At 44.0% G+C, this 14,918-nt stretch overlaps 1 protein-coding gene across 1 annotated transcript in view; it reads right to left on the minus strand.

Annotated features, from left to right (window-relative positions):
* Positions 1 to 14,918, minus strand: part of DNAH3 (dynein axonemal heavy chain 3) — a 173,778-nt gene that overhangs the window by 49,602 nt on the left and 109,258 nt on the right. Inside the window, 2 exon segments of the mRNA XM_045589319.1 lie at positions 10,302 to 10,547; positions 13,751 to 13,880. Coding sequence (XP_045445275.1) covers positions 10,302 to 10,547; positions 13,751 to 13,880 — 376 coding nt within the window.

The following is a 14,918-nucleotide window of genomic DNA, read 5'->3' on the forward strand; positions in this document are numbered from 1 at the left end:
ATCCACTACCACCCATTCCAGGTTCCCCATCCCAGCCCAGGGCCCAAAGACCCTGGTGGAGTTGGGAGAGGAGGTGATGATTGCTGGGCCAGGCACAAAAGAAATGGATGCTGGACTCCGACACCGCTGGCTGGCTGCAGGAGGTTGGCTGTGGGAGCGCACTGACCACCAGGTGGCAGCTCCTGTGTTGAGCATCTGTCCCCTGGTGGTCAGTGCATGTCATAGCAACTGGTCCACCAGTAGTTCCAGTTGTTCCAGTTGTTTAGTCGTAATGGTCACTTAGGATTATATATATATATATATATATATATATATATATATATATATATATATATATATATATATATATCATGAACTATCAGAAAGAAAACTAAGGGGGAGAACCAAGATGGCAGCATAGGTAAATGCTGGTACTCACTCCTCCCACAACTACATCAAAATTAAAACTAAGCCGAAGCCGGTTTGGCTCAGTGGTAGAGCGTCGGTCTGCGGACTGAAAGGTCCCGGGTTCGATTCCGGTCATGTACATTGGTTGCGGGCACATCCCCTGTAGGAGGTGTGCAAGAGGCAGCTGGTCGATGTTTCTCTCTCATCTTTATCTCTCTCCCTTCCTCTCTGTAAAAAATCAATAAAAATATATTTTAAAAAAATTACAACTAAAATACAGAATAACCATCATTCAGAACCACCTGAAATCTGGCTGAATGGAAGTTCTACAACTAGAGAAGTAAAGAAGGAACCACATTAAGACTAGCAGGAGAAGCAGAGGCTTGGAACAGGCTGGTCCAACACTTATATGTCATGGTTTAAAAAAAAACAAAACATTTTAAAATTGATTTCATAGAGGAAGGAAGAGGGAGGGAGAGGTAGAAACATCTAAGATGCTCTCATGGATTGGCTGCTTCCTGCAAGTCCTTCACTGGGGATTGAGCCCACAACCCAGGCATGTCCCCTTGACTGGAATTGAACTCGGGACCTTTCAGTTCGCAGGCCAACGCTCTATCCACTGACCAAACCGGCTAGGGCAATGTGTGGTGTTTTTTAATCAGGTGGGAGATTGTCTCTGTGGAGGCTTCTTATGAGGAGCTAGGGGTCCCAGCCCCAGGATTCCAATGTTGAGAAGTCTCTATAACTTTGAGCTGTAAAAACCAGTAGGGATTGTGGCTCAGAAACATGGAGGCTGCTGGAGACCTAGAAGGTCCTCTTAAAAGGCCTGCACATGAAGTGATACAGTCCTATTCCCTCTGAGCTCCAGCACTGGACGGTGGCACTGAGTAAACCAGGGGTATACACAGAGAAACTGGACTGTCTGGCATAGGGGCAGGAACTTGGGGATGGCATTCCTAAGACAAGGGTGCTCACAGGGGCAATTGCTCCTATGCTGGGACCTCCCTGCCACAGAGCTGACTGACAGCCATATCTGAGATTCTGTCAACATGGCCCATACTTCTTGCTCCACCATGGTGATTCCCTGAGACCCCCGCCCCATCTAACTTTCAGCCCCACCCAAGCTGTTTGCAGAAGCTTTTACATATGAATGGCCTGTCCTGGCTTAGGCTTCAGACTTTGCTAATATCTCTCAAACAAGCAACAGCTGGCATCAGTGTGCCCCATACCTATCGACAAGAGGCCCAAGACCTGGCACTAGCACCAGCCAGCCTTGCTTCACAGTTGGGCCTCGCCTGGGCACTTCCTAGCTCAATACAAATAGCAGCCATCTGAAGATAGCTCTGTAGCTCCTGCCAGGTGGCCCAGGCAGTGGCTGACTTTGCAGCTCTCTGAAGACCTAAGAGATGGTGCACCCAGTGGACAGCATCAGACCACACCAGATTACAACTCTGCACATCCACAGGGACACACTCAAGGGTCAGACTCAGAGAGCACCAAAGCCCCACTGAAGCAAGTCCTGCTCCATAGGGGTGTCTCCTGCACAGCAGCTCTTCACTGTAGTTGCAGCTGGTTCTCACAGCCCTTTGGTCTGGAGGTCAACTTCCCAGTGACACAAATAGCAACCAAGGCTCAACTACAACAAGTCTGGGAGCACAGTCCACACACAAGTGCACCTACAGTGTCCAGCTCAGGTGACTGGGGAGGCTGAGGCACTGGGCCCTATAGGACACCTAGCACACAAGGCCACTCTGCCAATTCCAGGAGAGATGGCAGCTCTACCCAATACATAGTAACAAACACAGGGAAGCAGCCAGAGTATGGAGACAAGAGTATCATGTCACAAGTGAAAGAAATGAAAGCAAGCAAACTACTGAATATAGAGTTCAAAACCTGGACACATGGCTATAAGGTTTCTCAAGGATCTTAATGAGACTTCAAGGGACTTACCATATTTTCTGGCGTATAAGATGACCCCCTAATTTTACAGTTAAAACATAGGTTTAGGCTTATATTTGCTGAATAAGACTACCTCCCCACTTCCGAGGCAACACCAGTTCTTTTTTTAATAGACCGCCTCTCTAACTCAGCCAATCCAAGCAGGCTTTTTATGCATGCAAATTATACATGTTCTGTACTCGAAACTACACTGTGTTCTAGTAAAAAGCCTGCTCAGATTGGCCAGAGTCAGAGAGGTGGTCTATTAAAAAAAGAACTGGTGTTGCCTCGGAAGTGGGAGGTAGTCTTATACAGCGAATATAGGCCTAAACCTGTTTTAACTGTAAAATTAGGGGGTAGTCGTATATGCCAGAAAATATGGTAGTGAGACTTTCAAGCATCTTAGTGAGAATATCAAAGACATGAAAAAGGACCAGTCAGAAATTAAACATGCACTAACTGAAATAAAGAATAATTTATGGGATTCAACAGTAGAGGATTCCAAGAATCACATCAATGATTTGGAATATGAGGAAGCAAAAAACACCTAATCAGAACAGCAAAAAGAAAAAAGAATCCAAAAATATGAAGATAGTGCAAGGAATCTCTGGGGTACCTTCAAGTGTACCAACATTCACATTATGGGAGTGGCAGAGGGAGAAGAGAGAGAGCAAGATATTGAAAACATATTTGAAGAAATAATGACAGAAAACTTCACCTACCTGGGGAAAGAAATAGACTTACAAATCCAAGAAGCACAGAGAGTCACAAACAAGAGAAACCCAAAGAGGCCCACACCAAGACACATCATAATTAAAATGCCAAGGGCTTAAGACAAAAAGAGAATCTTAAAAACAGCAAGAGAAATTCAGTTAATTACCTGTAAGGGAGCACCCATACAACTGATTTCTATATAGAGAAACTTTGCAGGCCAGAAGGGAGAGGCAATAACTATTCAAAGTGATGATAGCAAGGACTTACATCTAAGATTACTCAACCTAGCAAAACTATCATTTAGAATCAAAAGTCAGATAAAGAGCTTCACAGACAAGAAAAAGCTAGAGGAGTTCATCACTACCAAACCAGTATTATATGAAATGCTGAAGGGTATTCCTTAAGAAGAGGAAGAAGAAGAAGAAAAAATAGATAAAAATATGAACAATAAAATGGCAATAAATATATATCTATCAACAGTTGAATCTAAAAACCAAAATGAATGAACAAGAAATCTAATGAACAAAATAAACTGATGAATAAAACAGAATCAGAGGTGTGGAAACAAGGAACAGGCTGATGAATCTCAGAGGGAAGGAATGAGAGGGGTGTGGGAAGAGATTAACCAAAGATCTTATTTGCATAAACGCACAACCTGTGAACACAGACAGGTGTTGAAGCCCTGGGGCGGAGCAGGCACTGGGTGGAGGAGGGCAATGGGGGTGAAGAGGGGACACCGGCAACACTCACAACAATAATGATTAAAAAAGAGAAAACTAAGAAAATAATCCCATTGGTAATTGTATCAATCCCACCCCCCAAAAGAAACTGGAGAAGCTACAAAAAAATGGAAGCATATACCAGGGTCATGGATTGGAAGATTTAAAATGCCTATACTACCCCAAGGAATCTATATATTCAATGCAATTCCTATCAAAATACTAATGGTGTATTTCACAGAACTAGAATAAATAACAAAAAAATACACATGGAACTACAAAAAATTGCAAAGAGCCATAGCAATCTTTAGAAAGAAGAACAAAATTGGTGGTATCACACCACCTGATATCACACTATGCTCCTAGGCTATAGTAATCAAAACAGCATGGTATGGCCTGGCCAGTGTGGTTCAGTGGTTGAACACTGACCTATGAACCAAGAGGTCATGTTTTGATTTCTAGTCATGGCATATGCCAAGGTTGCAAGAGCAGCTGATCAATGATTCTCTCTAATTATTGATGTTTCTATCTCTTTTCCTCTCTGAAACCAATGAATATATATCTTCATATATATTCATTGGTTTGGAATTTAAAACAGATATATTTTTGGTATGGACATAAATGTAACAGAATAGAGAGCACAGAATAAACTGATGCCTATATGATTAATTGAGGCAAGAACATACAATGGAGTAAAGACAGTCTATTCAATAAATGGTGTTGATAAGATTGAACAGATACATGCAATAACACCCCCCCCCAAAATAAAAAAACAACACATGAAAATAGACCAACTTCTTATACCATATTTAAGAATAAACTAAAAGTGAATTAAAGCCTCAAATGTAAGGCTCTAAATCATAAAAGTACTAGAAGAAACAAGCAGTAAAATGTCTGATATTTATCTTTGCTATATTTTTTCTGATTTATCTACTCAGGTGAGGGAAGCAAAAGAAAAAAATAAACCAACAGGACTATTCAAACTAAAATGTTTTTGCACAGTAAAAAAATTATCAACAAAACATAAAAAACAATGTACTGAATAGGAGAATATATTTCCAGTGATACAGGGTTAATATTGAAAATTTATAAGAAACTCAGACAATTCAATACCAAAAATACAAAGAATCCAATTAAAAAATGGCAGAGGATCTGAATAGACACTTATTTAAAGAGAACATATAGGTCAATAGACATAAGAAAAGATGCTCAACATCACTAATCATCAGAGAGAAGCAAATTAAAACCACAATGAGATGTCCCTCACATTGATCAGAATGGCTATCATCAATAAACCAACAAACAATAAGTATTAGCAAGGATGTTGAGAAAAGTGAACCCTCATGCAGTGCTGGTGAGAATGCAGACTGGTGCAGCCCTATGGAAAATACTATGGAGGGTCCTCAAAAATTAAAAATGGGTGGGGGCAGATGCAGGCTGGAGGGTTAAGGGGAAAAAAGGGGACATCTGCAATACTTTTAACAATAAAGATAAAAAAAAATTAAAAATGGAGCTGTCTTTCCACTTCTGGGTATTCCACTTTGGGGTATATGTCTGAAGAAACCCCAAACCCTAATTTGAAAGAATATATGTACTACTGTGTTCACTGCAGTGCTATTTACAATAAACAAGATATGGAAGCAACTCAAGTACCCTTAGAAAGACAAGTGGATCAAAAGGTAGTGGTGCTCAGAAATAATGGAATATAGCACCAGGCCCAGATTGGTGAATTCTCCCAAACACTTAAGGAAGAAGCGATACCAATTCTCTACCAGAAAATAGAAGCAGGGGGAGTATTTCCTAGTTCTTCTGTGAGGCCAGCATTACCCTGATATCAAAACAGACAAAAACATTACAAGAAAGGAAAATTAAAGACCAATGATTGCTTATCAACACGGATGCAAAAATCCTCAACAAAATATTAGCAAAGCAAAGCCAACAATATATAAAAAAATTATACACCACAGCCAAGTGGTATATAATGCTTAGGATTTATTTCAAGTATGTAAGGCTGGTTCAGCATTGGAAAATCAATGACTGTTGCCTGGCCAGGCAGCTCAGTTGGTTAAACCAAGGTTGTCCTGATAAACCAAGGTTGTGGGCTTGATTCCCCAGTCAGGGCACATACAAGAAGCAACCAATGAAAGCATAAATAAATGAGACAACAAATTGATCTTTCTCTCTTTCTCTCTTTCTCTCTCTCCCTCTCCCCCAGCTCCCTCCCTCCTCTCAAATACCTTAAGAAAATAAAGTCAATTAATATAATTCATCATATCATCAGGCTAAAGAAAAATCACATGAAAACATTTGACAAAAATCCAGCACCCATTCATGAAAAAAACTTGCAGCAAACAGGAATAGAGGGGAACTTTCTTAACTTGATGAAGAATATCAACCACACACCTCACATTATACTTAGGGTCAGGAACCAGATGCTTTCCCCCTAAGATTGGGAGCAAGATAAGGATGCTCCTCTTACCAGTCCCATTCAGTATCATACAGGAAGTCCTAGCTAATGCAATAAGACAAGAAAATGAAATTAAAAATTGGGAATAAAGAAATAAAACTGTGACATTATTTTTTATTAAAGAATTTTTTAAAAATCAACAAAAAATTGCTAGAACTTATAGTTATTATAGAAAGGTAGTAGGTGGTAGGATACAAGCTTAATATACAAAATTCAAATGCTTTCCTAAATACCAGAAATAAAAATTGGAATCTGATATTTTTTAAATTAAAAACACCATTTACACTTGCAGCAAAATAATGAAATACTTAGGTATAAATACAATGAAAATATATGTATTATATTTTTTACAAGAGTAACATGAGAAAAACTAAAATGTCAATGAAGGAAGTCAAAGAATATCTAAATAAATGGAGATATAATCCATGTTTATTGTTGGGAAGACTTAAAGTTGTTAAAGATGTCTGTTCTTTCCAACTTGATTTATATCTTCAACACAACCCCAATAAAATTTCAGCAAGTTATTTTGTGAGGATTAACAAATTGTTTCTAAGTTTATATGGAATGGTGAAATAACCAGAATAGCCAACACAATATCGAAGAAAAACAAAGTTGGAGGACTGACATTACCCAACTTCAAGACTTAGTATGAAGCTGAGTAATCAAGTCTTGTTTGATAACAGAATAGGCAAATAGGTCAACCAAAAAGACTAGAAGAGGGACCAGAAATAAGCCCACAAATACAGTAAAGTGATATTTGAAAAAGGAACAAAGACAATTCAACAGAGAAGAGGAGTCTTTTCAACAAATGAATGCATAGACATTATGGGGAAAATGTAGACATAAATCTTATACATGTTACAAATATAAAAAAAATGGAAGGTGAATTTAAATGTAAACATGAAACTAAAACTTTTAAAAGATAGCATAAGAAAAACATCTAGGTGACATTGGATTTGATAGTGACTTTTTAAATATAGCACAAAAAACATAATTTGTGAAAGAAAAAAATTGGTAAGTTAAACTTTATTAAAGTTAAAAACATCTTCTCTGATAAAGAATGAAAAACATCTTCTCTGTTAAAAGAATGAAAAGACAAGCCATAGTCTGGGAGAAAATACTGTAGAATATGTATCTGATAAAGGACTTATATAAAAAAATATATACTTGATCTTAGCCAAAAGGCTGAGAAGCAATATAAAAAATATATAAAGAACTCTTAACGCTCAATAATAAGAAAATGAACAACCCATTTTAAAAATGGGTAAAGGATCTAAAGAAAATTGTAAATGAAAACACGCCCATTAGAATGGCTGCAATCCAACAACTGCCTACACCAAATGCTGACAGAGATGGGCCGCAGGACGCTCACTCGTTCACGACTGCTGGGAACGTAGTATCATAAATGGTGCAGCCCCTGTGGAGACAGTTGCAGTTCGTACAATGCTGCACACAGCTCACCATATGACCCACTGCTGTGCTCTAGGGCGTTTACCATATGAACCGAAAACTCAGGTCTACACTAAACCTTTACACAAGTGTTTGTAGCTGCTTTATTCCTACTTTCCAAAAACTGGACTAAGCGAAAATGTCCTTCAACAGGCATACTGATAAATATCCATACAACGGAACATTGTTCAGGATAAAAAGAAAGGAGCTCTGAAAGCACAAAAGACAGGAAGGAAGTGTCCTAAGGAGCAGGGCCAATCTGAAAAGCCTGAATACTGTAGGATTCCAACCAGATCACCCCCTGGAAAAGGAAATGCCACAGAGACAGTGATACGACCAAGAGTTGCCAGGAGTTATATCTTTTTTAACATATGATCTATTCGTGTTTTTTTCTTAAGAAATTAAAAATGAACCTCACACTCATCAGGATGGCCACTATAAACAAAACAACAGAACATGAGGGTGTGGAGTCATCGGAACGCGTGTGCATTGCTGGTGGGGATACAAAATGGTGCAACCAGCATGAAGGACATAATGGCAGCTCCTCAAGAAAATTAAACATAAATGATCATAGGATCCAGAAACTCAACTTTTGGGCACATTTCCAAAAGAACAGAAAGCACAAGACTCACACAGATATTTGCACATCCATGTTCATAATAGCATTACTCACGATAGCCAAAAGGGAAGCAACCCAAGTGCCCATCAGCGGGTAAATGGATAAAAAAATGTTGTCTGTGTAATAAACAATGAAATGTTCCTCAGCCTTAAAAAGGAAGGAAGTTCTGACACATGCTACAGCATGGATAAACTTGGGAAACATTATATAAGAAAACAAACTAGTCAAGGAAGGACAAATACTACATGATCCTATTTCTCTGAGGTTCCTGGAGTAGTCCAACATGTAGAGACAGGAAGGTTAGTGGATATGGCTGGGGCTGGGAGAGGAGGGAAGGGCACTAACGTTTGAGGATGTGGCGTTCAGTCTGGGAAGTGAGAAATGTTCTGCAGATGGTGGTGGTGGCTGGACCACAATGTCAATGTATTAATACCACTGGCTGCACATGGAAAAATGGTTAAGGGTAAATTTGGGGATATGTAGTTTCACTGTGGTAAAAGGTAGAAGAATAAAATTCCCGCCCCCCAAAACAGGGGGAAAGAATGCACACACTTCTCTACCTAATGGCTGGCCGAGGGCCTCGTTTGTCTCCGCGGGAGGCGGCGGGCAGCACAGGGGCGTGCGGTATGTCGGCGACATATCCGTGAGCCCAGCTCTCACATACACCACCACCATTGCCACGGAGGTGTGTGTGGCCCTCCACACACTTTTTTTTATAACCATAAGAAGTAACACCATTTGGAAGTTCTTATGTATGATCCTCTTTTTGTAACAGAAATATAGGAAATGAAGAAAAACTAAAAAGGGATTCTTTCCAGATAGTGGGATTACCATTGATCTTTGCTTTCTTCTATTCCCTTCTCTATCTTTTCTAAATGTTATGTAATGTGTTAGTTGGGTGGTAAGAAAAAAAATAGTAAAAGCTACTTAAAAATGTCTTTCAATCTTTTAGTGAATGGTGCCACACATACAAGACAATATTACTAGAGCATCAACGTGATCATTTGAAGGTGATGTATATAGCAGAGTTTAATGTTCCAATATCACATTAGAATTCAATGACAAAGTAAAAAGGAATATTAATACCTTAATCACAATCTGACCCAGTGAACACAGCATGGGACCAGGAGGGGACAGACAGACAACATGGCCACACTTTTCATTTAGTTTCCCATTGGAGGGTAATTTTGTAAAGAACAACATGTCCCATTGGAAGGGGGCAGCAGTAGAGTGTGGGGAACCAGTGAGCACTGTGAGAAACAGGAATCCCGCCCTGCTTGCCACAGTGGCTGTGAGACAGGAATCCCGCTCTGTTCACCACGGTGGCTGTGCTCCGATTGAAGAGGGCATTTCTTCCCTGGCCAGAGCGCCCCGGAGAGGCGGCCTTCCTCCTCGCATGGAGCTGCTGTCCTCATGGGAAGTGAGCAGCTCTGCTCAGACACCAGCCGCCGGCCTCTGAGGGCCCAACCCTTCGGCCCCGCAGGCCTCTGCAGACCTCCAGCCTGCTCGCCTGTGAATTGCCCGCCTGGCACTGCCTTGGGCTCTCTCCCCTGACACCAGTCCTGCACGTCACCAGCCCTCTGAAGACCCTTGTCCTCCCGCAGATCTGTCTGTAAGCTGCCCTTTGCCTACTTTCCTTTGTGCTTTTACTACATAAGCAGTGGCTGGGGTGAGGGGGTGGCTGGGCAGGTGTCTGGCTGACCTGCTGCTCTCCTGTGCTGCCGGCAGGACTGGAATCAATGCTCATGTATGACTCAGCCCTGTCCCTCTTCATTGGCTGAGTAGTGACAGGCACCTGGACCCACTGTTTGTCCAGTTATAATATCAACCTTTTCTACATTACAGAAGTGATCCAAGTTCCCCTGGTCCCTGCCTCTGGGCCACCTTTCTGAGGAGCCCCCAGGCTGGCAGAGCATCTGCCCTGCTTTGGTTAGGCCTCGCTACGGTCCACACACGGTGGGAACCTGGGCTCCAAACAACGACAGGAACACACAGAGACACTGGTTACCTTTCTCGGGGAAGGTGTTGTTCTTGGTGAGCTTGACGCTTTTGGGCCGGGGGTAGCTGTCGTCCATGCCCATGATCAGGTTGCGGAAAAACACGTCGAACTTCTTCCTGCTCTCCGTGTTGATGGTGCCGGCCACGGCCCACACCAGGGAGAAGAGGAACAGGCCTTGCAGCCAGAGGAAGATCTGCTGGCTCGTCATGCCCTCCAAGCCATCGCCTTCATCTTCCTTTACCTCCCGGATTTCATCTGGAAGCAAGGAGAGGGGCTCAGGGAGCTGCAGGATGGAGCAGATCTGAGCCGTGGCCGGTGCTGAGTCAGTGAGGGCTGGCGAGAGGATGGACATCAGCTGAGTGGCCATCGTGTGCCATCCCTTAGTCCACACATTTCCCAGTTTTTACTTGTGGTGAGATCCCCACAGCATACAACACACCACTAGACGTTTTACATGTGCACTCAGGGAAGATGAGTGCCAGCACCGCCATCATCACCATCACCATCACCATCACCGCATCGCCATCACTGCCATCACCATCACCACCATCACTGCCATCACCGCCATCAGCATCACTGCCTCACCATCACCATCACCATCACCACCACCACTGCCTTCACCACCATAATCATCCCCATCATTGCCATCACCATCGCCGCCATCACCATCATCATCACTGCCATCAATGCCCTCACCCCCATCACCATCACCATCACAGCCATCACCATCACTGCCATCACCATCACCATCACCACCATCACCATCACCACATGACTGCCTTCACCACCATCACCACCATCACCATCACCATCACCGCCATCACTGCCTTCATCACCATCACCATCACCATCACTGCCATCACTATCACCGCCATCACTGCCATCACCCCATCACCATCATTATCACAGCCATCACCATCACCGCCATCACCATCACTGCCATCACCATCACCGCCATCACCATCACTGCCATCACTGCCATCACCCCCATCACCATCATTATCACAGCCATCACAATCACCGCCATCACCATCACCGCCATCACCATCACCGCCATCACTGCCTTCATCACCATCACCATCACCATCATCGCCATCACCATCACCATCACTGCCATCACTGCCTTCACCACCATCACCGCCATCACCATCACCACCATCAACATCACCACCATCACCGCTGTCACCGCCATCACCACCATCGCCATCACCGCCATCATCGCCATCACCGCCATCACCATCACCACCATCACCATCGCTGCCATCACCATCACTGCCATCACTGCCTTCACCATCATCACCACCATCACCATCACCACCATCACCATCACCATCACAGCCATCACCATCACTGCCATCACTGCCCCTGGCTCCAGAGCTCAATCCTCTTGCAAAACAGGCACAATCCTCATCACACACTCACTCCCTTCACCCTCTCCTCCTCTTGGCAGCCCCTGTTCAGCTGTCATCTCTGTAAATGTGACAGCTCTCGGATGGAGGCAAGGTCACCTATGAGGTTAAACGCAGTGGTGAGGATTGAGGAGAAATAGTTTCAAATGATCATCCCTAAAGACAGAGAAAGAAATAACTTTACAATAGAGATGGGTGTCTGGTGAAAGTCAACTGGCTACAGCCTTCCCCAATGCTCAGAGCCCCACACACAGGCCTCATGGGCCACGGAGGACCCCCCCACCTCCCCGCCGTGGCTTCACCCCAAGCCCGCATCCGATCGTGAGGAACTGCGAGGCCACAAGCGGGAGGCTCTCTAAGGGAACGGGCAGGGTTACAGGTGGCATGGCTACGGAGATCAGGAAAAAGCCTGTCACACTGCAGGAGACCCAGGAGGTACAATCATTAGAATAATGTGCAGCTTGAATTGGAGTCTGGAACAGAACAGGGACAGAACAGGGACATTTGTGGGAAAACTGGTCACATACAAATAAAGTCTATAGCGTAGTTAACAGATAGTATCCAGATTAATTTCCTTATTCTGATCATTGTGCTGGGTTATATAAGAGGTTAACATTTAAAAAAAGCTAGGTGAAGGTATGTGTGACTCTTTATACTCTTTAGAAATTTTCTCTTAAGTATAAAGTCATTTCAAAATGAAAGGCTAAAAATGTATTTACTGTCCTTATTGCAAGTCCCGTGGGGCACAGCGGTCATGTTCTTGGTTTTCACACCAACAGAGCAGGAGTTAGAGCTCTGAATCATGTGTGTGTGTGAGCAAGCCCGCCCGTGCTCCTCGCTGTATGTGTCACTCTTTGAGCGGGCTGATGGCTGCAGAGGGGGAAAGGCAGAGATGAAGTCCCAGGTGTCGGGACAGGGAGACCCTTTCTCGTGAGGTGTCTTCTTTCCCGGAGGAGATACTGCATAACAACCAGAGACAGAGCTTGGGGAAGTATAAAAGTCCACAAATATTAATGCAAATATAGACATTGTATGCCACCTGTGTGTTTTTGAAAAATTGTGTAATTTTAATGTTAGAAAACCACATTAATATTTAGCCATAGAAAGTCCAACTCAACAGTTCCCCACGTTACGCTTTTGCGCCACAGCTGTAATGCCTTTCAAAGAATGGGCTGCAAATGGTGAATGCAGCAGCAGTTGTAAGAAGGTCCATCTTGAATTTGAGTTACAGGCTATTTTGAGAAAGAAATGGCATCTACTAGAAGTTTTCCAAATGGACACAGCTTCTGTCATTTCTGGTAGGATTCAAAAAAATCTGATTTATGCCAAAACCAGTTTGTCTCAGTGGTAGAGCATCGGTCTGCGGACTGAAAGGTCCCAGGTTCGATTCCGGTCAAGGGCATGTACATTGGTTGTGGGCACATCCCCGGCAGGGGCTGTGCAAGAGGCAGCTGGTCGATGTTTCTCTCTCTTTGACATTTCTAGCTCTCTATCACTCTCTCCTCCTCTCTGTGAAAAATCAATAAAATATATATTTTTTAAAAATCTGATTTATGTAAAACAGGGACAGGGAACTTCTCCCCCAGCTAACCAATGAGTGGTCTGTGGTTCATGTGCTCTGGAAAGCCCTCTGGCTTGCAGACTGACATGTGCAGTCCTTTATAGCAATCCGTGTACCCTGCAACTTCAGGTTTTTGTAATTATGGTTTCTTAACGTCCTATCTAATTTTTCAGAATCTTTTCCCAGAGATATATCTGCGTGGATCAGCTGCTCTCATTTCCCTCCAGGATACCTCGCTTGCCAGGTAAAGAGAGGTAGGAATGACTGCTCCCTGGTGCAGATGGGGATGGAGAAGAGAGGTGCAATTTGCACAATAACATCCAGAAAATCAGTCCAAGATCACGGCTAAAGCCAAAATACGTGGACTCTTTCCACCAAGCTTTACTCTCTCCACTCCACAGGCTTGCTTATTCTAGATCACAGTGCTGACCTGACTGTAACTCCGGGGGATAGCCCGGGCACAGCCCACCCCGCCTGGGCACGCTCACCGAGCAGCGAGGAGTACAGCCGCATCATGGAGAAGGCCAGGTGGATGGGGGACGTCTGGATCACAGACTTGCACTGGAGGCGGATGAACTCCAGGCAGGGCTGGACCAGCCAGTTGAACATGTCGTTGACCTGCAGCAGAAAGGGTGATCCAAGCTGTTACCCAAAGCGGAATACCCCTGGGAGACAAGGTGCGGGTAAGACTGCTGGCGATTGTGCATGCATCTGTGCCCCCAGCTTCCCACTGAGGGGTGCAGGCCGCAGGCCCTGGGCCCCTAGTGGGTGGGCAGAGGCTCAGCTGCAGTGCTCAGCTGCAGGACAATGAAATATCTCTAGAACCCAGACAGGACATCGGACTTTGTTTCCATAAGCTGTTCTGAATAGCAATTTGCAAACGACTGGGCGTCTGTGAGGCAGACTCCTGGATACAGGGCCTCGGAAGTGCAGCACCAAGGCCAAGGCTCCTCGTTGCACTCCGGTGCGCACAGACTCCTGCGGGCTAATAGCCTCCCTCCCCCCTCACTCTTTAAAAAAATTATTCACCTTACTTCCTCCTATTTTAATTTTTTTTCATTTTCCTTATAATTTATTTGTGCCTGTCACTGCAAATTATCTTGAGTCTTTTTTTGGAACTAAGCAAGTCACAACTAAATAAACACATTCATAGGTTGCATACATATGTGGGTGGGTGTGAATGTATAGATGCATCATCTGAACATATGAATGCATGTACATGTTTGGGTGGCACTTTCACTCCGCCAGCAAGCACTGGCGAGTAAGTGCCGCGCAGGAGGTGCTGAGGGTGCAGGTGGCGGGGAGCTTCCTGGGGGCAGGAGGGTGAAGGTAAGCAGTTCATCAGTGAGAGGGCTTGGCGGGGCGAGGATAAAACTCCTGACTCCACTGTGGAGCAGGGCAGAGTTATCCTCCATTAACTGGACCCTAGCCCAATCAGGGTCAGCCAAAGCAGTGACATCACCACCGGAGTAAAACCCCAGGATTTGGTGAAATTCGCTCTCTTCGGCCATGCTGTTGGCATGAGTGGGACAGAGTCCATGTTAGCATGGAAAAGGCTCTTTTGTTTATTGCATCGGACTCGGCTCCCTGGTGGTCCTTGGGGAGCACGAAGTCTGGGCGTAACATATGGGGGCTCGCCCAGGACCCCAGGACCAT

This window comes from Pipistrellus kuhlii, unplaced genomic scaffold, assembly GCF_014108245.1.
Source record: "Pipistrellus kuhlii isolate mPipKuh1 unplaced genomic scaffold, mPipKuh1.p scaffold_m20_p_31, whole genome shotgun sequence".
Classification (NCBI taxonomy): domain Eukaryota; kingdom Metazoa; phylum Chordata; class Mammalia; order Chiroptera; family Vespertilionidae; genus Pipistrellus; species Pipistrellus kuhlii.